The sequence below is a fragment of the Anastrepha obliqua genome, chromosome 3 (genome assembly GCF_027943255.1).
Source record: "Anastrepha obliqua isolate idAnaObli1 chromosome 3, idAnaObli1_1.0, whole genome shotgun sequence".
Classification (NCBI taxonomy): Eukaryota; Metazoa; Arthropoda; class Insecta; order Diptera; family Tephritidae; genus Anastrepha; species Anastrepha obliqua.
The window spans coordinates 40,776,179-40,802,214 of NC_072894.1; the positions used below are offsets into that span (position 1 = coordinate 40,776,179).

At 36.7% G+C, this 26,036-nt stretch overlaps 1 protein-coding gene across 1 annotated transcript in view; it reads left to right on the plus strand.

Moving 5' to 3' along the window:
• LOC129241687 (cell adhesion molecule Dscam2-like) overlaps positions 1-26,036 on the plus strand; it is a 309,207-nt gene that overhangs the window by 210,394 nt on the left and 72,777 nt on the right. The window contains exon 8 of the mRNA XM_054878153.1: positions 17,303-17,454. Within this exon, the coding sequence (XP_054734128.1) occupies positions 17,303-17,454 (152 nt within the window). The remainder of the gene's footprint in view (positions 1-17,302; positions 17,455-26,036) is intronic.

The following is a 26,036-nucleotide window of genomic DNA, read 5'->3' on the forward strand; positions in this document are numbered from 1 at the left end:
AGCTGTTAATTTTTTCGATGATTTAAATAGGTACCCAAGTAGCAGAAACCCGTAACTTGTTCGATACTCTTTCCATGTACTGGGAGCTTACACCAGACCGGCGTTTAGAACCGATACCTGTAGCTTTCCCGAAGTTATACAACATTATAACTGCGTCATCGGCTTAGCACATTATCTTGGTTTCATTTCCCAGCAAATACCCTCTTGCCCATGTAGATTGAATAGAATAGGACATAAGCTGTCGAGCAACGCAATGTGAATATTTTTTTGGCAATTATTGGTAGATACAAAATATGTCGCTAAAATTTAAGAGTTGCTTAAAATTTAAACTTATACGAAGGTCGGTATTATTACAGGACACAACCCATGGGATCAGCATATGACCACCATTGGAATTATTAACAGCCCGATTTCCTTGTCTTGCTTAGAGAGGTGAATGGCACTAGGCATTTTCTCTGTGAGTGTCCAGCGTTTGCTAGAGAAAGACTACGAAGTCAAATTCGTTCTCTCAAACTGGATGATATTTTCAGATTTACCAAAGAATCTGGAAAATTCTCACAGCACTAACTACCTCTGCCTCTTATCTATCCTATCTCTTTCTCTCCGTCACTTCTCTCTTATCCTCCTTGACTATCTACCCTTTCACTTTCCAGAGCTTTAAATACAATGGGCTTTTTAGCCTGAGTGTTTCAGAAATTAAACGTTTCGGTGCTTCTTGGCTGGACTTCCAAACTTCAGTTTCAAGCTAATATGAAACTCAATTGGTTTTATTCTTTTAAAATTTGTTCATATATGGTATTTAAGTGTCTTACATCATTACGTAGAACATAAAATGGTAAACTTAAATGTTGTCATTATTATCATTCTAAAATAGTAAACTCGTCGCTCTGAATTTTATAATTTACCTTTATTTACTTATTTTAATTTAATATTAAAAATTTAGCTTTGCCTTTAAGACTTTCCAGTATTTTACAATATATCAACTGGTTGGAAGTTACCACATTTAAATAAAAAAAAATTGATTCATAGCAAATTTAAAACTAACTATGAATAAATATAATTAATGTAGCCAGTTTTGTGCTAAAAAATATTCCTTGGATGCACTGAGTAAAATTTTCTCAAAACTTAGACTTGATGCAAAATTTCTAACCCAGCGCAGCACAGCTTTCGGCTAAACACTGCTAAGTGTCTTTAAAAACTCACTTTTTGCGTAATACTATACCTAATTTATGTGAAATTATAAATCAGTAATGGAAATATGTCTTGTCTTTTTTTTGAATAACTTTTAAACATGAACTTAAATTAATATGACTTTAATAAAAAATACATATTTTTTGTACTCTTAAAAATGCTTGGTTTCGATTGAATATTGATAATTCAGTTCTGAAAAAATAATTTCGGTTATTCTCTACTTTTTCAGTGAGTATGAGTGTCGTTGGTGTCTTGTAGTTGCTGTTGTACTTAGTTGAAATGCTCTACTTACTTATGCTAAACCAGCACAATGCTACACAACAATACATCGTTACTAACTCACATCCTTGTGCACTTACATACCTACTTTCATATATACCTGGTGATTACTAAAACAAAATTTGCATACCCATTCGTAGGTGTAAGACATAGTAAATATGTACGTACGTAGCCTAAGAGCCACTGCATTTTGCATCAACCGTTTTGGGCGGCAACTGTTTTGCCAAACGTTACAATGAGCGCATGCCGGCATGACAGCAACAAAGGTATTCTCTTGCTAACTCTGCTGTAATGGCATAAGCTCATGTGACAGAAACATGAAGCATATATGTACGAGTATGACTACATTTGTTACTCATACTTTAGCATACACATATTGGGTTGTCTAAGAAGTTCGGTAAATTTAAACCAAATTAAAATAATTCCTGTTTCTTTTCTAGTGAATTTTATTTAAGCAAATACAAAAGGCATTTAGTGTTATGGAAATATTATAAAATGGTATGCATTAATACGATTTTGCATAATCCCGAATACTGTAAAATGGGTATATTAGCATTGAGTCCCACACAATTTAAAAAATGCCCAGATCGAGCGTCGTGTTGATCGGGTTAAAAAAAATGCTGAAAAAATACGGGCATATTGCATTAAAAGCTGGGTATAATATCTGCAGACTTCAAGAATCATAGATTTATGCACATGCGTCCGAAAGTAAACAACAACCAACGATTTCGATATTTTTTTCGATATTCATGGACATGTGGTTACACTGGCATTAAAAAACGTAAAACATTGCATTTTTAATGGTATACAACAATTGTTTTGCCATAAACAGAAGATACTTATTTACATATACTTATTGCCATTAATTTGTTCATTTCGAAACAGCAGAAACTAAAGAAAAGATAAAAACTTGAGCAGTGACGAGTAAATTCGTAATTTATTCATTAACTTAATGGAACGATATACCACAGTGCAGCATATCAACAATCAGCTGTTTATGGTTACGGCGGAAAACCAAAATTCCATTGTTACGGAATAATGGCATGCCACCTCTAATCGACTACAGTGTTACCCATCGGTTGGCTCGATCAGCAGATTTATGTGGTTATGGTTAATTCAACCTTTGGTGTTTAGTTCGAAGAACAGTCTTCTCTAAAATTATGTACAAGTATTACCATTTATTTAGCGCGTACATCTATTATTTATTGTCTTAGCCAAGGTTCTCTACTATTTGTAGTGTATTTATTGCTTTGTACCAAAAATAGATGAGCCCATAATTTTCTGAGGATGGACTTTTATGAGAAGATTTGGTTCCAAAATAGATGGGCCTATAACTTTCGAAGGATGGACTTTTATGAGAAGATTTTGTTCCAAAATAGATGGGCCTATAACTTTCGAAGGATGGAATTTAATGAGAAGATGTTTCATAGCAGAAATATACTCGGAGGCTTGCTATTGATTGCTCATGGGCGGCCTCTATTAGAAAAAATCTTTTCTATCATTTGGAGTCATGCTACAGCGGGCAATATTTCTCTGGAATTGCTAATCTAAAATATGTTCTTTCTCGGAAACAGCACAACATTCGGTTACACTGTTATTTAAAAAAAAAAGCGATGCTCTACGGAAATTTCTAAGGCTACTTAACAACCGATTTACTCGGCGATGTCCCATAAGTAAGGAATTAACTTTTATTCCTAATTAATTATGTTACTAATATTGGCTGAAAAGTGTAAAAAATGGCAATAAGATTAGAATCAAAATATAAATTTTTGCTTCTGCATGAAAAAATATTTGGGAAGACAACAAATCCACGAGCAGGAGTTTGAACTATTTACATAGTTTTATTGAAATTTTTCTTTGGTTTCAGGAACCCTATTTTATCGAGCTTGATTCGTTTGAGAGTCAAAGTTTGAAAATTTGACAATTTTATTTAAAATTATTAGATATTTAGCGGCGATGCATAGGCTACCAAATACATTTTTTATAAGCAAAATTAAATTTTTCGTAAATTCCACATACAAGATGGAATATCTTTCAATAATAATTCGTGCTTTTTAATAAATGAATTAAGTACTTCGACTTTTTGTTAACCACCCTAATATGGACGTATTCATATATACTTACCTTCTTCTATTTAAAATGAAATTAGGTATCTTCCTTTCATCAGATTCAGTGTCATGCTATGGGCTGGGAGGCTGGCAAGGTTATATGGAATTTGCTAAAGAGTGGATTGTATGGTGATAGAAGAAAATATTGTCAGCGAGGTGGGTACTAAAAAGTTATTAGTTTGGGAAAAACAAAATCATTATTTTTGCGTTACATTTTTGCGCAAATGGCCGTAGCCTTTGCTACGAATACTAACATACTGATCAACTTCGATTATTTCTGTGATTCTATCGACATTTTTGACATTATCACCATTTTATTTAACATAAAAAATGCCGGAATGGAATCTACGAAACCAAAATTGGATATAATTTGCTGTTCTAATGTCGGCCCTATTCACAATTTCAGCGGATTGGCCTGCATTTTCGCTTCTATCAAAGAAAAACTGTAAAATGTACCGAATTTTTTATTTGTTGACTTCCATTGTTAACACCCTGTAACTCACGACTGAAGCGAACAAACCAAAACAGTATATTATTTTTGATGTGTCACCGACTCAGAAAGCAGTAGGTGCAAATCAGGGCTGTAAGATGGATGACCCGAAAATTTCCGGCAACCAATTGGTGATATACCTCTCAGAATTGACTATTTTTTTAGGTTTCTCTGGAGGCACAGCTGCAACTTGACCAGATTTTTCGAAAAAAACAGGCGTCCATTTGCTTTGAAGGGCTCCTTCCCCGAAAATCTTTTCTTGGCTTAAGCTCATTTGGAAAACCTATTTTATCAATTTATGCCGGCTCATTTGCATATATCCAAAATTCGATTTCATAGGCATGCTTTGAACTACCGTGGCTGATTTTCTTCAAAATTTCTTTTCACCAATCGATTTGAGTTATTTTTGGGCAATTTTCAAGTTATGAGGTATCCGACGAGAACAAACGTTCTTCACAACTAAATGTTCATGCAACATTGAATGTATGTTGGGCCCACTAATGAGCTCTATCTCCCCATATGTCACATGATGATCTCACGTTATCAATTGACGCGCAACAACCGTTTTTGGATGACATTCACGAAATTCATTCTGCAAGGACCGACGGCCACGTGGGAACTCGTTGCTGTACAACGTTTTACAGGGGGTAAGTGCTTCAACGCCAAAATTAGAAGTAAGATGATCAATGTAATCCCTTCTCGATAATCCAAGTCAAAAATCGTAATATTATATTATAAATTAATTTCACGAGTTAATACTACCTTTTGTGCGAGGTGGATTATTCAACTCACTGAGAAAAGAACAAATAAAGTTCGCAAGGGGAAACGTTATTAGCGAGCTAAATAATACTAAACTTTTCGGTAAAAATATCGAATTACAGGTCATCAAATGCAGTGTTGCAAAGGCTCAAAAATATATAAAGTAAACCCCGTAATACATAGCGATGCAGATTTTGCATATCAGATTTTCGATGTACATACTTTATTTTAGGCATTTTCTTCCAAAACAATCCAGCTTCGACGGCATTAAATATTTGATCTGGAGTATAACCGCTCTATTCAGTTATTTTTCCTAGTTTATCCGGAAAACTTTTTGCAGCATTTTCGTCTGCTTAAGCTACTTCTCTTTTTATTTTTATATTGTGAAATGCGTGTGTTTTTAGAAAACCTCTCAGCCACCATACACTTGCATTAAAGTTTCTTCGTTGCCTGAAGACTTGTTGATGTTAAAATTTCTGAATTTGGTTATATATTTTAAGTGCTTTCTCTTTTATAATTTTCCCATTTTTTTTTAAGTTTGCAAATCTTCCATCCAAAACACCCTGGGTTTTTCCGTTTTCTCCAAGATAGGATTTCGACTATAGGAAAATATTTTAGAACTTAGTTCCGATCCAGAAATTATTGATTGTCGAATGGTATTCTCATTTTTTCTAATCGTTCTTATAGTTGCTTTCCTTAAACCAAAAGCCTTGCCAACAGATGGGGGACCTTCGCCTCTCTTCAGACAGTCTAAGATTTTTATGATGGTTCCTAACGAAACTGATTGTCTCTTCGGAATATTTTGTTGTTGTTTAGGCATTTTATTGATAAAGGTACTGTAAAAACGATGTAAAATTATATTCTTATAGAACTTTTCTAAATCGTAAATTCAACACAATATTACCTGTTTTAGGAGAAAAAAGTTATCAAAATATAAATCAAATTAAAAATTTCACCACCTAATATAATAAAAAAAAAAACTTTAATTTGAACATGAACTTACAGAACTTTATTGAAATTATTTATTACGTCCTACGAATTAAACTCTTTAGCACAATACTGACTAACGAAATGCTGTCTTCACGCTGAAGTACAACGAGATAAAGAAAAAAACGATAATAAGAATCGGGTATTCCCCGTAAAGTAAACAAGCTATGAAATAGACCACGTTACTAACACATCTATGGGCATAAACCGACCGACGATTTGTTTACTTATGTATACCAGGGGTTACGGTAATCCCCCAATTATAGTTTTTTGCTGTATAAATAAGTTTTTTTATAAGACACTGCCGGAATTAGAATTAAAAATGTGTTTATGTATTTGTGCTAGAATAAATAATTCTTTTATATTTACGCAAATTTTTTGTTCGTGTAAAAAAATACCGTGTAAAACAAAGTTGGGTGTACTTGTTCTCTAAAATTATCAAGGACATATGACAGACCATATTAAGAACTAGTTATATTTTAGGCTTATAAAAAATGATATTTGTGAAAACTTTTAGAATTTTTTCAACTAATTAAGCCAGAAATTTAGTCTTAACCTATACAAAGTGGGTGCTTCTTTTAACCGAACTAAGTATTATTTGTATCGGATCTAAATAAGATGGAGAGCAAGACATGTAATACATTCGGACGAGGTTTTTTAAGTAGTTAAACAGATAAACTCATCTATCAAAAATTGGGCGTGGAATCACCAATTTATTTAAATTTTACTTGCGTCGTAGTTCATCATCTGTACCAAATTTAAGTAATTTTGCTTCATTAATAACAAAGATATCAAGTTTTTTTCTTTTTGAAACTTAGTGGTATATAGAAGGTGGGCCTAGTTATAAGCCGATTTCGTCCATTTTCAATAAAAATCTACTTGGGAGAAAGGGTAATATGTTTCCCAGGTCTCATTGAAATTTATAAACTTTTGCTCGAACTGACAAACGGACATTAAGACATGGCTTAATCGGTTCCTCTCCTCATTTGGAACATTTCAGTATATGCATGCATGCCTACATCTATCTCGATTCCTTAATGCTATTACATACAACCGTTATGTGAACAAATTATCATACTCTTGGGCCCAAGTGCGCGAGCATCAATACACCAAAGGTATGACAGCAGAAAATCAGGGAACACGTAAAAGAAAGAAATCACAGCAGACAACAAACATTCTGGATAACAACAGGAGCTAGTATTTGTTTTCATTTAGATGTGTTATCATAAAATAAGAATGTGTTTTTATTGTTGTTTGCTTGCTGTAGGATATGACCGAAGTTGATGTCAACCATTGTCAACAGAATCACGAAACATACCACTCAGATGCCAACAGAGGATAAACACACACATACTTATATATACTCATATATATATATATATATATAGCCATGCATTGCCTAGTTGTTGGTATGTTAGCACCGGTACGACGTTTAAAGTGCTTCAAGTTGTCCACAGGGAGAAGTACTGTAAGCGCATACATACATCTAGTACTCTTGTGCTTGCTGTATCCGCGTAGCGTCAAGTCGAAAAAGTTTGAAACTTTCTTTTCCTCACTCTTTTTCCTTCAAAGCACAACATACCCTGTATGAAAAATCCGGATCAGTAAGATTTTATCAGCAACTAACCGCTGCATTTTTGAATTAGATTTAACTGTATTCAGAGTAGGGCGTGGTGAAATACTTAATATTGGTAACAATATGCAATACCAAAAAAAAAAAAAAAATCAAAATAGCGAGGTTCTAACTACACCTTATGATAAAGGGCACCCAGAAATAATGTTTGTCATCGTACTCTAGTTTTAAAATATATATCGGATTTAGGAAGTTCCAAGCTCAACCCTATTTAAAAAGAAACGGCAACGCTTACGTTATGAAAGTAGAAACATCTTTTGAAGACATTTAGGCACTCACTCCAAATAAGGACAAAATGAACCCTTTAACTGAGTCTCGGCATGAGATTAACCGTCGAATTCATTGACTGACATTTTATTACTACATTCTAAGCCGTTCCAGATTGTTTTATGTACTTGTTTTTTGTATCGAAAATTTAGTTTGAACAGATAAAAGAGGCGTGATTTTAACCGAACTAAATAATATTTATATCAGATATACATTGTGTAAAGTAAGTACCCGGAATTAAAAAAAAAAACACATTTTTTCATATTATTCATCATTATTTGTTGGATCGCCTTCAAAATAGGCTCCTTTTGAGCCGATACAAATATTCCAACGAACAACCCAGTCATCCATGGCCCGCTGGTAGGCCGGCGCCGGGATGGCCTTCAGCTCCTTTAGCGAATTTTTTTTAATGTCTTCAATCGACTCAAAACGCCTTCCCCGAAGTGGCAATTTTAGTTTTGGGAAGAGAAAAAAGTCACAGGGTGCGAGATCTGGCGAATACGGTGGCTGTTCGATAGTATTTATTAAGTTTTTGGTCTTGTATTCGCGTACAATCAAGGCTCGGTGCGATGGCGCGTTGTCGTCGTGCAGAATCCACGAATTGTCCTTCCACAATTCGGGCCGTTTATGGCGAATGGCTTCACGTAAACGCCTTAAAACGGATAAATAATATTCCTTATTAACCGTTTGGCCCTCTGGAAGGAACTCAGAGTGCACCACGCCTTGGTGATCAAAGAAAACCGTGAGCATAACCTTCACTTTTGACCGGCTTTGGCGTGGTTTTTTTGGATACGGCTCGTTCTTGAAGCGCCATTCAGACGATTGCTGACTGGTTTGCATATCGTACTCGTAGACCCATGTCTCATCACCAGTTATTATGCGTTTCATGAACGTAGGGTCCGTATTAGCTCGGGAAACTATGTCTTCAGAGACCTCCTTCCGATGCTCTTTTTGCAAAAAATTGAGTAAAATTCGCCAAGTAAACAAAAGATCAACTTACTTTGACTGCAGAATAAAACACACTAAGTAATAGATCCCGTTATAATAAGGCTTGTGCATTCAAGGACATGTGTACCAACATGAAAAAACCAAATTTGAAGTGTCAGGTATTCCCGGGAGAGTTTAAATTATAAATTCCGGGTACTTATTTTACACAATGTAAATGAGTGGGAGAGCGAACGGAAAGTTTGGCCGAGTTCACGAGATACACGCACTTACGTAAATGAGCTGGCAACACACATTTTTCAAAATCTACTTTTGTTTTACTTTTGAAAATTACCTTTATAAGGGAGATGGGCGTGTCCGTTGGTCGATTTTTAAGAACAACATATCGCAAAATTCCTGATTCTTTTTGCATAAATAATTGTTAAAATGAGGCGACAATTTTTCAGGTTGGTAAACAAATTTCAAGTAACTGGTTTTATCGGGAAGAAAAAAAGACTGGCAGACCAAAGATCAAAAACTAGATGTTCTGTTGAAAATATTGCTGCTGTGGTGCAAATCTGCAACAAGGCGCAAGACTCTTTAACGTGCCATCTCAGAAAGAAGCTCATACATTTGGCTGACAAGTATCAATAGATGTGGTATGTCAGGACTCGATACCGATAGATTAGTGTACGTTGATTTGATACCAAAAAGCACAAGTACAAATACAAATATAGGCCTTAACTCTACGGGGGTATAAATATATATCTGACCCTACCATAAGTTCTATTACAAGTTAAGTCCGTTATAGATAAGAAACTATAATACCTTTTGAATGAAGTTAGTTTTATTCAATCACGTAAATATTAAAAAAAATTACATTTTCCTTCGAAATGGTCTCCATTTGCTTTTACACAAGCCTTCAAACGATTAGGCCATTCAGCTCTTACAGCATGCACGGTTTCCATTGATATTGACGTCGCTGCTCGGGCCAAAGATTGTTTGAGACTTTCCAAATTTCTGTGAGGTCTTTGACAGGCTCCAATTCTGATCACAAACTGTAGTCCAAGCGATTCAGATCTAGACTTCCAGGAATACTGTTTTTAAACACTGCTGGGTGGTTTTTCCCTTATGGGATGGAGCGGAATCTTACTGAAAGATCCAACGCTCTCCATTAAAGAGAGTACTGTTCTACTGCTTCACCAAACAACTGCTCCTAAGACATCCTTCTTATATACTTTTTCTTCGATCTTAACCTCTTTTTCGCAGAAATGAAGAGATTTAACGCCTTTACAAGACACTCCCCACCAAACCATTACGGAGGGTGGAAGGTGGCCACGCTGAACATTTCGAACAACATTTTTTGCGTCTTTATAAGTTTTAGCATAGATTTTGTGATTTTGCTCGTTAAAAGCTTCTTGAACAGTGAAAATTCTCTCATCTGTGAAAAGAATATTTTCATGGCCCTTGACCGCGTGCCACCGAAGCAGCAGCTTGTATCTGTCGAGTCTAGTTTTCTTTAAGCGAGTTGTCAAAATATGACCAGTTGAGCCACGGAAGGCTTTCATGTGTACGGTAAGCAAACACACTCGAAATATTAAGTTTTTTCAGTAATTCGTAAATCTCACTTGTCCTTTGCGATTTTCTTTAGCTCCCCGCTCCATTGTTAACAAGCAAAATTTGTCACGAAACTGAATACATTTTATGAGTAGACAATACCTACAATAAAAGCAAAAACAAGGGATCATTTTTCGAATATCTGTGCATGAAACAGCAAAATTATAGAACCAATTTTTTCTAATAGCGGTCGCTCCTTGGCAGGGAGTGGCTAATTTCCGAGTGTATTTCTGTATAAATATTGTGGAATAACATCGAGGCACTCGCTCATTTCCCGAAATGTGTACTGGTTTCATAAAACAAGAAATGGATGCACGTGGAGCGCTTCCGTACAGGGTGCTTTCACACTTGCACAAATACATGCACATGGTTCTAACCTGCTCGTTCGCCTGCTTGCTTGCTTGATTATTTTGCTGACACTTTTGAGCTTTTTGTTAAATAAAACATATCTATCTGTGCGTTCATGTATCTGTGCGTGTGTATGTGTGCGCATATTGAAGTTTTAACTTCCTTTTCCGCTTTAACGCCAACACAACACCAAATGCAAACAATCAACTAACCAGCTGAGAAGCATCACGTATAAAATCAAGCAAAACTCAATACTACTGCAAACTGCCGACATGGAACTTTTCAACTCATACCACCAAAGCGGCGTTCCATATACTCGCACATTTACTTCAGCAAGTAAACAAATTCCTCTGATGGGAGTCTGACACGCAACCAACTAAACCAAACTATTCATTTGGGTTGTGGTTATGTTGGTTGTTTGTTTAACATGTGAAATACGGCAGTTTGTGCGTTTGATTTTTTTTTTAACTTTTTCTTTCTGATTGTCAGTTTCTGTTGCGATTGCATGCCAATTGAATTTACCGTCTGCTAACTGCTGTGTTGTTAAAAATGTTTGAGATTGCATTCGAAAAGTTGTTCCATATAGCCATGATTTTTTTGCCTACCGGCATGAACTCATTGTTTCATTCCATTCCTTTGTCTTCCTCTTTTTCTCAAATATTTAGTGCATCCAACTGTTATGCAGCATTTATTTTTATGGAAAGGCGGCTAGGTGTGCTTGGCAGTGGTAATTCGGTAACACCACGAACCTCGTCTGTTCGATCTATTGAAGGAATAAGAAATTGTAGTTGATTTCCGTAAAGGCTCGTTCACCAGCTCATTCTTCAGCGTTTTACACCCGTTTAGGTCAGCAACTTCGGGAGTCACCTACAATGGTTTCAGCCTCATAATAAGAATAATTTTATTTAATTTTCAGATTAGTGTTGAGGTGGTCGATGGGTTTGTTTTATAGACTTACTCTTGAGGTAATCGCATGGAAATAAGTTAATAGGGGTAAGACCGGTCGAGAGGCCAGGATATGTTACGGAATGGGTTTATTAGTTTCTTAGGGAAGAAATAAAGCAGTACCGCCATAGTCTCACTGGCCGCTTGCAGCGTAGCGCCATCTTGCTGAAACCATAGGTGACTACTGAAAGAAGGATATTCTCTCGTCATTGGCAAAAAATAGTTGAGCATGCGCCGGAAAGAGACACCGACCACTTTCACTTGATTAGTCTCCCTCTTATATGTATAGGAAATGTTTATGCGGCAACAAAAACAACAACATAAATTGCTGGGCCTCGACGATTTTTCAAAAAAGTTGGTCCAATTATTCAACTACTTTATAATTTCCACCAAATCGCCACTTTGGCACTATGACGATCCATGCACAACAGGTTTTGGAAGTCCCAGGGCAGCCGTTCTCTTACCGCATGGACTGAGGGGGCAGCAACGAGTTCAATATTTTCGTTTGTTCTCGATGTTCGGCTGAGCCCCAGCCGTGGTCTTTTTGACACCGAACTTGTTGCCCGGAACCTTCGAACCTATGAACGATTCAAATCTTTACTTGAGACATCACGTAAACGTCAAATATTGTAACAAGTAAATGTAAAAAACCTAATACGAGCAAATACACACGAGTCATTGGTCTCGAAATACGCGCCGATTGTGAACGCAGGTAGTCCAACCCTCCACTGCGATATCGTGACTTAATAACCCGAAAGAATAAAAATTTAACGCAGTCCCCTCCCCGCTCATACGCCCAACGGTTAGGGAAAAATTTTAAATTTTAAACCCAACTCTGCTACTGGGCATCCTGTATTTTGCTTTTGTATAACAAGAGATCTAAATTTCCACGATTTATTTCGGTTAAATCATTTGAGTAGCTCCTTACTAGGTCGTATGTAGAGAGGCTATTGTGATGCACACCTTGTAGTGATGGCTAGCATACTAATTACAAAAGCAAAATCTCATAAAAATATTGTATCATTCTAAGGCAGAGACTAGGCTTCCCGTTTATAGAAAACATCTACCATAGATCAAATGAAAGCTTGGATATTGCATTTGTTTAAGAATCTACAACGCCTATGATTAAGAGATGTGGGCATGTTTTGTCGTGACAGAAAAAAACTCTGAAAAACGTGGTCGTAAATATTTTCTATGAGATTTAAGTCCGGTGGATATTACCCAAACTTGGATTATTGATTATTGACACAATTAACGCGTGTTAAAGCTGATTAAGCATACGTCGACTGTTGTGAAAATTTAACCATCTGGCTATTCTTCTAGTAATTTAAATGTGGCATCAATAGCAGGCTTTTATTAGAAATATAAGTAGCTGTCCTTGGATTCCACCCTTATCAGCCCTATTAGATGCTTAATGAAAATCGCTTCTGATCACACCCTTCATACTTACTATTTAAAAAATTTAAAAGATTTTCCAAAAGAACTAAATATAATAGAACTATTTTCCCACACAAAACCTTTGCTGTTCGACAATAAGCCTATTGCTGTACCAAAAACCTTGGTATCAGTGGTTCTAAAAGCCTACAAATACAATAACTAAACGTTTTGTCTAAATTTTAAAAAAGGAAAAATACAAATGTAGAAAAATTAAACATCAATGCCATTACCAAGAGAAAGCAAGAGAGCAGAAGTGACTTCAGCATAGTTGACGCTACTGAAAGCTACTAAAAGCATACAATAATTATTGTACTGGTAATGTTGGAATAAACTTTGTATGCACCAAAAATCTGGAACTAAAACTGGATTCATAATTAAAAACCATAAAGATTTATGCACAAAATAAAAGTTAAGCAACATGCCGCCACTCGTACTTCTCTAACACCCCTTCGGCCTTCATTCACTCTGGCCAATCAACTGAATATTCAAAGAACTATGTAATTTGCTGAAGAACTTGTTGCAATGAAATTTCCGCTAATTAAATCACAAATACAACAATCCTTACAATCATTCGAACTTCATAGGCTGCACAGCCTGTAGGAAAATTGTGACACTACATAGGTATAATAATATTCATATATTGGAGGTTTCATCGTGTTAGATCGAGAGCTCCAAATCCTATCCTTGATGTTTTTGGTGGCAAATGGAGGGACCAACAGTTTCACGCACAACTTCGCACGCCAGATGGCTTTTGTGAGGAGCTTTTCCATGACAGAAATGCGCTCGGAGATTTGCCATTGCATGCCGAAGGGCTACTGCTCTTCTTCTGTCAATTAATGTTTTATCACCGGGGTTTTGAGCCTGTGGAATTCCGAATGGTAGCCACGCACCCACTCATTCGGCTATGGCGGCCGCCAATAATACTGCATAGCTCCGGTAAATTACATATACAGTTCTTATACAATTATTTACCTACTTTATATATAGGGTTTTCCAATAACAGGTGTTAGGTGTTAAACAGGAGAGATGATTAACGATTTTTTTTGGCCGGAATTGGATGGTATTGATTTGGACAACGTTTATTTTCAACAAGACGGCGCTACGTGCCACACAAGCAACGAAACCATTGATATTTTACGGGAAAAGTTTCCGGACCGTGTTATCTCTCGAAGAGGTGATCAAAATTAGCCACCGAGATCTTGCGATTTAATACCTTGTGACTTTTTTCTTTGAGGCCACGTGAAAGAGAAGGCCTACGCCAACAGCCCAGGGTCGATTCAAGACCTCAAAGATGGAATTCGTGAGGCTATCGAGGACATAGGCCTGCCACTTTGCAATTCGGTTATGGAAAATTTCATGAAAAGAATATTATCCTGTAAACGCGGTCAAGGTGATCATTTGCCTGATGTTATTTTCCTCTATTAACGGCATGCCTTCCTCTTTACAATGAAATAATCATTTATCATCATTGATATAGCATTTTTCTTTGAAAATCAAAATAACACCTCTGATTGGAAAACCATTTTTTTCACTTCGTTAAGTAACTAATTTTTCGACTGCAATTGTTCTAACTCATTCCAATCAAAATCCAATTGTTCTAACTCATTCAAATCAAACTGACCGATTTCGGATGAGCATCCCAACTTAGGATATATTATTCGGTTTTCTACAGGCATTTTCTATTTACAAACGTATACTTATCCACTTTAATACATTCGCATTGCTTGATTTTACATCTCCACCATCCATCGTCAATATCCGTTTCAGCAGGCAGTTCGAGCAAAGTTGGCATCGTTACTTTACCAACATAATTAATTGCCAATTAGGAAAGCATATCGAAAGCATCATAGTACATATGTAGTGTACATACATAAATGGGCATGCATATAGGAAAACAAGAAACAAATGGTGAATCGTTTTACAAACGTTACTAAACAAGGCAAAACATCAATCACAAAAAAAAAAAAAATAATAATAATAATAATGATTAAGAGTAATTCCAGCAAAACTTGGCAAGAATAAGAAGAAATGTGAAAAATATACAACAGAATACGCTGAAGTGACTGTACCACTCACCAATCAGTTCGCTCATAGGCTGACCACAGTTCACGAAAAGAAACGTAAGAGATAGGATACAGTGCTGTAGCGTGGGAGTCACTATACCCTAGAATTGAATAGCTAACAGTGTAGCGTCTTAATATAAATTGTGAGAAATTTGTATTTATTCTATTTCCTCTTAAGAATGAAAAATTATGAATTATGTTAAAGATTGGCTCACTTATACGCCTCCCTTCATGAGGGTGGAGACACATAAGCCTTCAAAAGTCTTCTTTTTTTTCGGTGTAATTACTTGAACCCTCGAATGGCTCGGATCCACATGTGGGCAGAGGGATTTCGTGACCTTACAAGTTTGTGTACTTGTCCAGCGCTCGCTGAGTTGACGCGAAGACCACCTTTCCAGGAGCAAGCCGCAGGTGGATAAATTTTTCCCGCTACAAGTGCCATATTTAACATTGCGTTAAGAGTAGGAGTTTCCGAAGCGCCCATTGATTTCAATATATGCAGACCATTCAACTCGCTCCAGTTTCTTCACCGATGTCATCCTCATCAGTGAGTTCCACCATACAATGACTCCATACAACAAAACGATTTTTATGTTTATAATGATATTAAAGGCCCAAAATACCACTCTTGGCGAGATGCCCACCTCTCTTTAATGTTCGGGCTTCCAAATAATTTTCGGTCAAGGATTAAACCTTGGTATTTCACCTTGTCAGAAAGCACCACCGGAGCACCCCCGATTGAGGCGAATTGAGCTGTGGGTATTTCATATTGCCTCAAAAATAGGACGAGCTACATCTTAAGAGAATTTCCCGATAGGCCGCAATCTGCGGCCCAACTAACAACTACGTTCAGATATCCCTGCATTAAATCATATCTACAAACTGTCCCCTAGCAATTAGAGCCATCCACGTAAGCTATCACCATGCAGCCCTTTCTCATCAGCTCCTCCAGCAGACCATTGAGAGCTCACAACTGTTGTTCTATCGTGTAAAATTGTACAATCATGTCAAATCGACAATTTTTTTTTATGCCGTTCCGCTATAAAATCACTTGGTCTAGTGTCAAAGAAGCTATTGAGCCGGTTTTAAAGGACCTCATATAGTTTGACAGAGTGCGGGAAAAAAATGGTAATCGGTCGGTGCAAGGTCCGCAGAATACGGCGGATACTGAAGGATCTCCCATTCGAGCGGTTTTGACGACTTGTTCAAAATGGGCCTACCGCTGTCGTGAAGGAGCGTGGTTCAACCATGACGATCAGGTCTTTTTAATCAGATAGCTTCATTCACGCAGTGTAGCCTGGCAACCTAGAGCTCCTTGATGACCGTGACATTGTTTTCGAGCATTTCCATGTCCTCCCGGTCTCTCTTCTGTGGATAGAGATTCGACTTGACTCTCGGCTCTGGCGTATCTCCTGGAGCCACTACCTTCTTTCTTTGCTTCATATTGATGTGTATGCACTATTTTTCATCTCTCGCGACGATTTGGTAGAAAAAGTGATGGTTACGATCGCGTGTTGTTTGACGGCGGGCGAGATGCTGAGAAGCAATTTGAAGCCGACTTTCTTTGCTTTTTTTTCGTTGAGCTCGTGAAGTAACCCAAATTTTCGGTAAATCTCATTGAATGAAGGTGATTGAAAATCGTTTGCTGTAGTTTGGAAATTATTTTGATAAGCTTTTAACTCATTGTGTCTTAAAGACGCCTCTTCTGTAATTTTATGCAATTTATTTTTGTTATTATGTTAAAAAATCTTCCAGGCGTGGTTAACTTCAAAATACTAAAAATCCTGTGCAAATTATAGTATGTGGATAGTTATTGACCGACATATATACATATTTCTAAACTTTATTTTATAAAATGTAGAGAGTAACGTGTTGTACTTGAGGGAATGAGAAGCGTGTATGACAGGGGATCAGTTTTTAGGTTGGCTAAAATCCCTTTGTCATTTAAGAAGGAAAATGTGAAATTACATCGGGGCTCCAGCTACCATTGCGTGTACAAAACTGAAATATTCTTACGCACCTACATACATGCGGGGTAGTGTATGAAAAGCCTTTTATTTTGTATTCAAAAGAATCTGCTAAATAATAGTCACTAATGTATGATTATATCGCTCTGTCTAAAGGCAAATCTACCTTGTACCATATTATATTGCTTATACATTATATACTTATATTTTCTCTATCAGTACTTGTGTATGCCACTCCCTAACATTACTCTCCTTTTAAATATTTCTTTTCATACGCTGCTATACAGATTTATGATTGGGCAATACATCACAGTCCATGGCGATGTAATTAGTCACGTCAACATTAGCCACGTCATGGTTGAGGATGGTGGCGAATATTCGTGCATTGCAGAGAATCGTGCGGGAAAGGTGCAACATGCGGCGCGCTTAAATATTTATGGTATGTATAGCAGAAAAATATATAAAAAGAGTTGAAGGAAAAATATGATTCCTATTTAAAACTTTTCACATGCCTATCTATGCCGATTTTTTATTGTTCATTTTTTATTTTTGCATAGGTTTAAGAGCGCGCTGCCATCAATGCCAGCACCTAAATGTTGTCATATCGTTGTGCAAATAAACAAAAAATTCTTAGTTGTGCTATATCAGTGCAGCCAACCGCTTCCGTCAGAGCCGCACCCGCGCTTACAGCCATTGGTACACATTTTCAACTATTCGTTCAGGTCATTCACAGCGAAAATGGAAAAATATTTTTCCCTTGTCTGCATTTGGTTTGGACTTTCGTTCTGCATATACATATCTTCATACATAAACATATGCAGTATATTTTGAACCAACACGCATATGCATTTCTTGTATTTGTAGTTTTTGTCAATGTCATATTTTGTGCTCGAGGCGCACGTTTTAGACGGTCAGTTGCCAAAAACGGCTTTGGGTTTTAATGCAAACCCACAAAAGCTTGTAGAGCACCGCCCTATTCAACACTCCACTCCGTTGTGCTTTTCTATGAATACTTACACATACAGATGCTGCCAAAATAATAGTAGAATACCTAGGGAAACAAAAGGCTCCAGAATTTAACATACTCGTATGTTTCAGACTTCAATCCCTAATACTTTTTTGTTTGACTCAGCCTAGAAGAATCACTTAGTTGCCTCACTTTTATAATACTCTTGACTGCTTCCAAATCTTGTAAATTACTTGTTAATTGATACTTGTACCTGTTCGGGTGCCGTAGCCGAATGGGTTGATACGGCGGGAATGAGTAGGTTCGAGTCTCGGTGCATGAAACAGCAAAATGTTGAAAAAAAGTTTTGCTTGTCTAAAAGCGGTTGTACTTCAGCAGGCAATGTCAAATCTCCGAGTGTATCCGTGTTATGAAAATGTTTCTCACAAAAAACCATTTGCCGTTTGGAGTCGGCTTAAAACTGTAGATCCCGCCGTCGAAACAATAATATCGAGACGCATGCCACATCGACCAAACACCTATCAGAAGTGTACGCGCGTAATTTATTTATTTGTACCTGTCTTTTTAACGTCATATCATAAACTTTCGGATTGAGATCTAGTGACTCGCTAGCTACATATGAAGTGTCCCTAATCATTTGGCCTTTGATCGCTTTTGACGACTTTAATCGGGTGCTTTAGGTTGTTTTTTTGTAAGAAGAGCCGAAGTAGTGTCAGTTCTTCACAAGTGGATGAGGGCCCAAATTATTATGCAATGGGTTCCCCATGTTTAATACCTTCAGTGATAAAATTTGAAATTTGTAATCGTCTTACGAAATATCCTTATCGTTTTACAGTAAACTTTTTAAAACTAGACCAGGAGCGGCTTGATTATTACATAAAATGTAAGCACTGCGATTTTGTTGGCCACAACTGTACACTAGGTTAGATTTATATAACAAGTGTGTGTGTATGTTGTTGGGAAAGTTAGCCTTGCAGTGCTTTGTTCGTATTTAAAAAGACCGTAATTGTGTTACAGAAATATTTAAACTCATTCATACGTCACACATACATACAGGGTGCGCCATTCTTTATGTCGGTATGAAAATATTGAACAACTTTGAAAAAAAAAACTGATTTGTATAAGTGAGGTGTTTTTAATCGGTTTGGTTATTTACAATTTATTAAAACTATTTTTTGAATACAATATCAATCAAGTGGCCACCTTTATTAGCAATCACAAACTGCGATCTTTTTTCTGCGTTTGTCAAGCATTTCGGGTTTTATAGCGTCGATTTCGGCACGAATGTTTGCCTTAAGCTGGTCAAGAGTCTGCGGCTTGTCGATGTCGCCTCTTTTTGGCACTAGACGTCCCGAGAATTTTCGTTGCAGAAATTCCATTGTTGCATTCGCAGTGTGACATGTCGCACCGTCTAAACCTTTCTCACTCATTTGAGCCGACGTCCATCGATATCGGTTTCCATCGACCGTTTCGTTTTCTCAGTAAAAATATGGCCCAATGATGGTTTGGCGCAAATGCCGGCCCAAACAGTTACTTTCCGGTCATGCAATGACGTTTCATGGATCTCGCGCGGATTCTCAGTTCTCCAAATGCGGCAAATTTGTTTATTCACGCTGCGAGAGAGGTTAAAATGTGCTTCGTCAGTCATTAAGATTTGCTTCCAAAAATTGGGTTCAGTGTCAACCATTCGAGCGCATTCCATGCGACGTCGGCAATATTCTTTGTGTCAATTGCACTTCATACGGAAACAAATTTCATCCTTCAAATGCGCAGCATTGTGGTTTCACTGACGCCAAATGCCGAACGCGACGACGATACGACACTGTTGGCTCCTCGGCAACACTCTCCCTCACTGCTTCAACAAGTTCATTGGAACGTTTTGCTCGTTGATGAACGGCATGCTGACGATCTCCTACTGTCCCGTGGTCAAAAAAATTCAACACCAAATGACGAATAGTATTGTCAGACGGTGCCTGTTTGCCGCGATACTTTTTTTGCGATATGCGCGTTGAAGGACTATTTTCGATCTATAGCGTCACTAATTCAGCACATTGTTTCGGTGTAAAGCGATCCATGGTTGAAATTGTACTGAATTAACGTATCGAAAACACGTGTGTTGAAGTCGATCGGTCGGTAAATGACAAAGTTATTTAGCGTTTACATAGCGACATAAAAGGTGGCGCACCCTGTACGAGTATGTATAGTATATACGTGTACGTATGTGAGCTTTTATTTAAAATTTGCAAGAACTAATTTTCTTTTATAATTTAAATTGTTGAATTCAAATTTGAATTTAAAACGATTAGTCCTTAAAACGGCTTTTATGACGGCTTTTGTTGACATAACTAGGACTTACTTAAAAATAACACAGGCCTGCGAAATTTAACTTTCTTCAGTTTCTAGAATGGCTGTACTTGTTTCTTGTAGTTTTTTATGCGCTGAAAACGAATCTGACCTTCAAAATGCTCCATCACGTCAGGATTTTTGGTAAATGAATCCTAAAAGGTCAAAAAATGGCCATTTAGTTACGTATACGTTGGGTATAACGTCTATTGGCGTAACTAAAAGTGTTAATTTCAAAATGTCATAACTTTTTTTTTTAAAATCGTACAATAATTTAAAAAAATGGGTTTTAAAGCTAAAGAGTTGTGCTATGCGACCTTTTCGTCGAAAATTGAAAAAAAAAATTTCTATCCCAAAAAAAATTATCAAAAATGGCTAAAATGGCCATTTTTTGACCTTTTAGGCTTCATTTACCAAAAATCCTGACGTGATGGAGCATTTTGAAGGTCAGATTCGTTTTCAGCGCATAAAAAACTACAAGAAACAAGTACAGCCATTCTAGAAACTTACCCTCGCAGGACTGTGTAATCTTTATCGAAATGGTTTCCGACTGCTTTTTTACTAATCTTCAATTTCTGGGTTATAAAATAAGTGCACATATGCCTATCTTATTGCTGCACTGCCGGCTCCGTCTTTTCACTTTGGCTATAGCGGCAGTAAAGAATGTATCGAACTTTGTATTTTCCAACCTGTTTTTGGAACTCTGTAACATACAACTGGATTCACCGAACACAAAACTTAAAAATTTTTTTGAAACGTAATATAATACCTCGGTGGTTACGGTAGCTGAATATGATGGTGCACGGCTGCATGTTTTTCTAATGGCGAAAGCTCTTCGTGTAAAAAACATTTGCCGTTCAGAGACAGTACAAAAAGTTTGTTTTTCGGATGACGCCCATTCTTCATGGGAAGCTCTCATGAGTACTGCTATACCGGCATAGCAGTATGCACAACTTCTAACCTCACAGCTATACCTACGTAATAAATACCTCTCTACAATCTACTGCTCTCCCCCTGGGCTGCAAAAATTTATTACTTCACGTTAGTTAGCTGGTTAACTCAAAGACTGTTAGTTATTGTTGAAATCTAGGAAACTCCGCGCATCTTAGATCCGTATAAATAAGGGTTACATGCGGGCAGATTCTCTTCGAGTTATCAGCTGATTTCAACATAAAATCTACAATATTTTCTCCGTTTAATATATCAAAGGTTTCACGAGTATGGCGGAAGCAATGAAACAAGTCGTGGTCATATTCAGATTGGGCAGAGCCGATTGGGGGTTTCGGGGAACACTCATTGCCAAATCTATTTAGGTATTTTCGAAATACCCCTTGCTCTGATATGGATGAGGCTAGGTGGTAGTTGGTTCCCCCATGGTACCTTTCTAACCACGTCGCAGGGGTGGGTATTAACTAAAGCGTGCATCTACACTTCGGTGATTTGTTCCGTCGACCTTGCAAGTGGGCGACCGAGCGATGCCTTACTTCTGCTGCAATATTTTTACGCTTTACTCTACCATCATGATAGCTTTATATGCATAAGCTGTGCAATAAAATTTCAACGTAATGTTTAGGTCTCGTGCAGCTAGATAACGAAATGGTACAAAATTAACGCCCAATTTTTTTCTTTAATAATTTGTTTACTGAATAAGAGTTTGAGTGATGGAAATCTCTATTTTGACCTTTGTCTGTTTGTACAATGCAAGTGTCAAATGTGACTGACGTACGACGCTATATGCAAAAATGATAAATCTTTCAATAGGATTATTCATGTTGCGACACCTTGTATAAACAACTGGAGAAAGCAAAAAACTAACAAAAATAATAATATATTTTTTTTGTATTATAAATATTACATGTTTAAATGGATGTTATTATTATTCCTTTTGGACGGTGTTCCGGGAAAATAATTTTTTTCATCTTACACAATTTTTTAAAGTTATGGTACCTATTCCTAAATTTATCATATTTCTATTTCCATTTCTATTTCTTTGCACAAGGTTTTTGTTTTGTAAAGAACGTATCTATCGTGTAAAACTAGAGTTGGGTGTACATATTGAAGTTGATAGGCCAGCTATAAAGGGTCAGGCACTCAAAGTGTAACCAATTAAAAAGGCCATACATTTAGGTTGGAAAATTACTTTTATTTAATTCAAAGGAAAAAGCCAAATGCAATCACACTATTACGTTTGAAATCCATTACTGATTTTCTTTTTCTCGTTTACTCTCGGCAAAATGCTTCCGCGCGCTTGTAAACAATGCTCTGGACTATCATTTAGTCAACTAACAGACAGCTGATGACCGTGCTTTAGCTATGCGAGCAGTTTGAGGTTGGTTACAGTTCGAGTGCCGTACCCTGTATATATATATATATATATATATATATATCGTCATATGAATTCAAAAAAGCCCTAAGTTACAAAAAATTCAAAATCGACTTTTTAGTTGATTATCATGTACCGTATCATAATACATGTTCCTTTAAAACTTTATAATCCAACAACTAATAATGACGTTGGTATAAACAAAATTCGAAAAGCCGTAAGTGCAAGCGTAACAAACTTGCCAACCAAAACTGTAACTTACGCCTTTAGAGAAATAATAAACAACAAACACAAGAAGGCATAGCATGCCATGCCATTGTGTGTGTTCTTATTTATCAGTTACTGACGAAAAGTATTGACGATAAGGTTTTTTGCATCTCTGTTAAGTTACTGTTAAGTTTTTCTTTTGTATGTTTCTAAGAGGCTTGAGTTGGAGTTTATTAGTTTTTATTATATTATAATCAATTTAATGCAAGAAATAAGCAAAATATTTTGAGAAAATTACCAAAAAACAAACTTTCTATTTGAGTTACGCCCTTTTCGATATCAGAAAAAACTAATTGTAGAAGGCGTAAGTTTCATATATCTGTAAGTAATACGAAAAGTAATATTTTTTCTTCAAATACTGATTATTTTATGAAAAATAATCTTAACTTGAGAAAATATTGAAAAATTTTGCCTTATTTTTCATTTTAAAAGGTTTTTTGCTTCTCCTATAAAATTTTTAAAATGTAACTTAGGGATTTTTTGATTTCATGTGACGATATATAATATATAATTGGCACGTATGCCCTTTTTGAATGTTTGGCCGAGCTCCTCCTTCTATTTGTGCCGTGCGTCTTGATGTTGTTCTACAAATGGAGGGACCTACAGTTTCAATCCGACTCCGAATATCAGCTCTCAAATCTCGTGGGTTTTCTCACAGGTTACTATGCGCGAGGAATACATGCTGTGAGGCTTGGAATTACCTCAAGTCCCTTTTGCGATGGATGTATGGAGAATGAGGTGGAATCATCTCAGCACATACTCTTGAGCTGCCCTGCTCTGGCGGCGCTAAGATCCAGGCATCTTGGCTCTTACTTCTTTGCTACGCCTGCTGATATAGCAGGCGTTGACATTAGAAATCTGATGAATTTCATCAGTAGCACAAAGCGGTTGACGCAAACGCAGCACAGTTATCGTTCGCAGTCCATACACTCTAACCCACCCTCCTAACCATCCCAGCACCACCTTGGTTCATGTATAAAGCGAATGCAAATAAAAATTTTATAACTCAGAAAGGGTATTAATCTACATAACTGCCTTTGAAAATTAATTTTCGCAACAATTTCAACACCTTTGACCACTTACCGAAATTTGATTATTTACAAAATAATGCAGCTCGTTGCAAGATTGAAGGATATGGGGAAAAATTTACCGTTACTCCTCAAAATATAGGGTTATCTAATAAGAGATGTTATTTTGATATTGAAAGAAAAATGCTATTTTTTAATATAAATGATCGGATGTTTATTTCATTATAAAGAGGAAAGTATGCCGTTAATAATGGGAAATAACATGAGGCCAATGACCACCACGACCACACTTACAGGACAACATCCTTTTGATGAAATTTTCGATAACCGAATTGCAAAGTGGCAGGCCTATGTCCTCGATAGCCTCACGAATTCCTTGTTTGAGGTCTTGAATGGACCCTGGGTTGTTGGCGTAGACCTTCGCTTTCGCGTTGCCCCAAAGAAAAAAGTCACAAAGTGTTAAATCACAAAATCTCTGTAGCCAGAGATTCCGGCCCGGAAACTTTTCCCGTAAAAGATCAATGGTTTCGTTGCTTGTGTGGCACGTAGCGCCGTCTTATCGAAAATAAACGTTGTCCAGATCAATACCATCCAATTCCGGCCATAAAAAATCGTTAATCATCTCTCGATAGCGATGGATAACACCTGTTATTGCAATACCCATACAATACCCATTTCTGTATTCGTAGAAATTTCGAAATTCTGACATGTTCTTCCGATACGGTTCAAAATAATTCATCACAAATAAGATATTGAACTTGTAAACTGTTAGATATGTCAATCTCCTCTGTACTCTTCTACTGATTTTAGTTTCACACTTCAAACTTTGTTAAATTTACAAAATTTTAAATTGACTATCTTGACTTTTAAAGCCCATTTAGTTGGACCTTTATTTATTTACTTATTTACACGTGCATTTCAGTAGGTGATTTTGTCTCTAGCAAAGTTTACCCAGAGCTTATTGCAATAATTACTACTAAATTGAAGTCAATTTGTGGGACTTACTAGCTGGCGGCAGTGAAAGTATTAATAAATACAAACCTGTAGCTGATAATTAAGAATGCAACTCTGTTATTGACATAAGCACCCGCTACATAACCTCGAGGGCATTTGCTTACGTGTTATCTGCTACATAATCGTTACCTAAATTTAGCCAATGTTTCTTCCCCCTTTTAAAAAATAATTCCTTTTTCTTTCATGTCCATAACTGTTAGGTAAAATATTAGCACTTCCGTGGGTGGTAGAAATGTTGCTATTCAACAACATGATTCTCGGTTCTCATGCTTATCGGTGACATTGTTTGACGTTAACTTTCCGTGTATGTATGTAATAAAACATTCATATGCAATAAAGTTTGTTGTAAATTCTATAAATCTGCACAAGTTGCAACTTGCAAAAATACAAAAAGTAATAGAGCTTTTCATAAATGCAACTGCTGCGCTAGCATAGCACTTTTTATAGTACATTCTGGGTGTTGTTATGTTTTTTTTTAACTGTTTGTAAGAAGCAACTAACGGTACACAACGCTCCACAAAAAATTTAATATGTAGCAAAATTTAAAGAGCACAAACTGCTAAAGCAAGGCTTTCAGTTTTCTGACGCTTCACTGACCCACATAGATAAAACGAAACAGTCTCTCTGCTCTATTTCGAATTCTCACATTCCAAATACGCTGCGAGTTTATGGGCGTATATCAGGCTGGCGGGCATTTGTCCATGCGTTCATTCACTTCTTCTGGATATGTGGACGCGAATGTGGAATTTATGTGAGTAAAGTGTGTCAGTGTGATCGTTCGTGCCTCTTTGTGTAGACATTACTCGCCTTACACATTTGTAATATGGCTTTGCTTCAATTTTCAAATATTTTTTCCAATCAGAAAATGTTAGCTTGCCCAAGGGAGTTTTAATTGTATTCCTACAACAGTTGTATCTAACCGCATAAAGGAAGCGATAGGCAAACATATCCCAAAAGGCCCAGAATGATGAAAGTAGTCGATTTAACCAGCTCCGTGTGTCCGCTCACGCGTACGATAACACGAGTGGCAAATATTATTATATTTCAATTAAACTTAGTATACAAATTACTCTTTAATC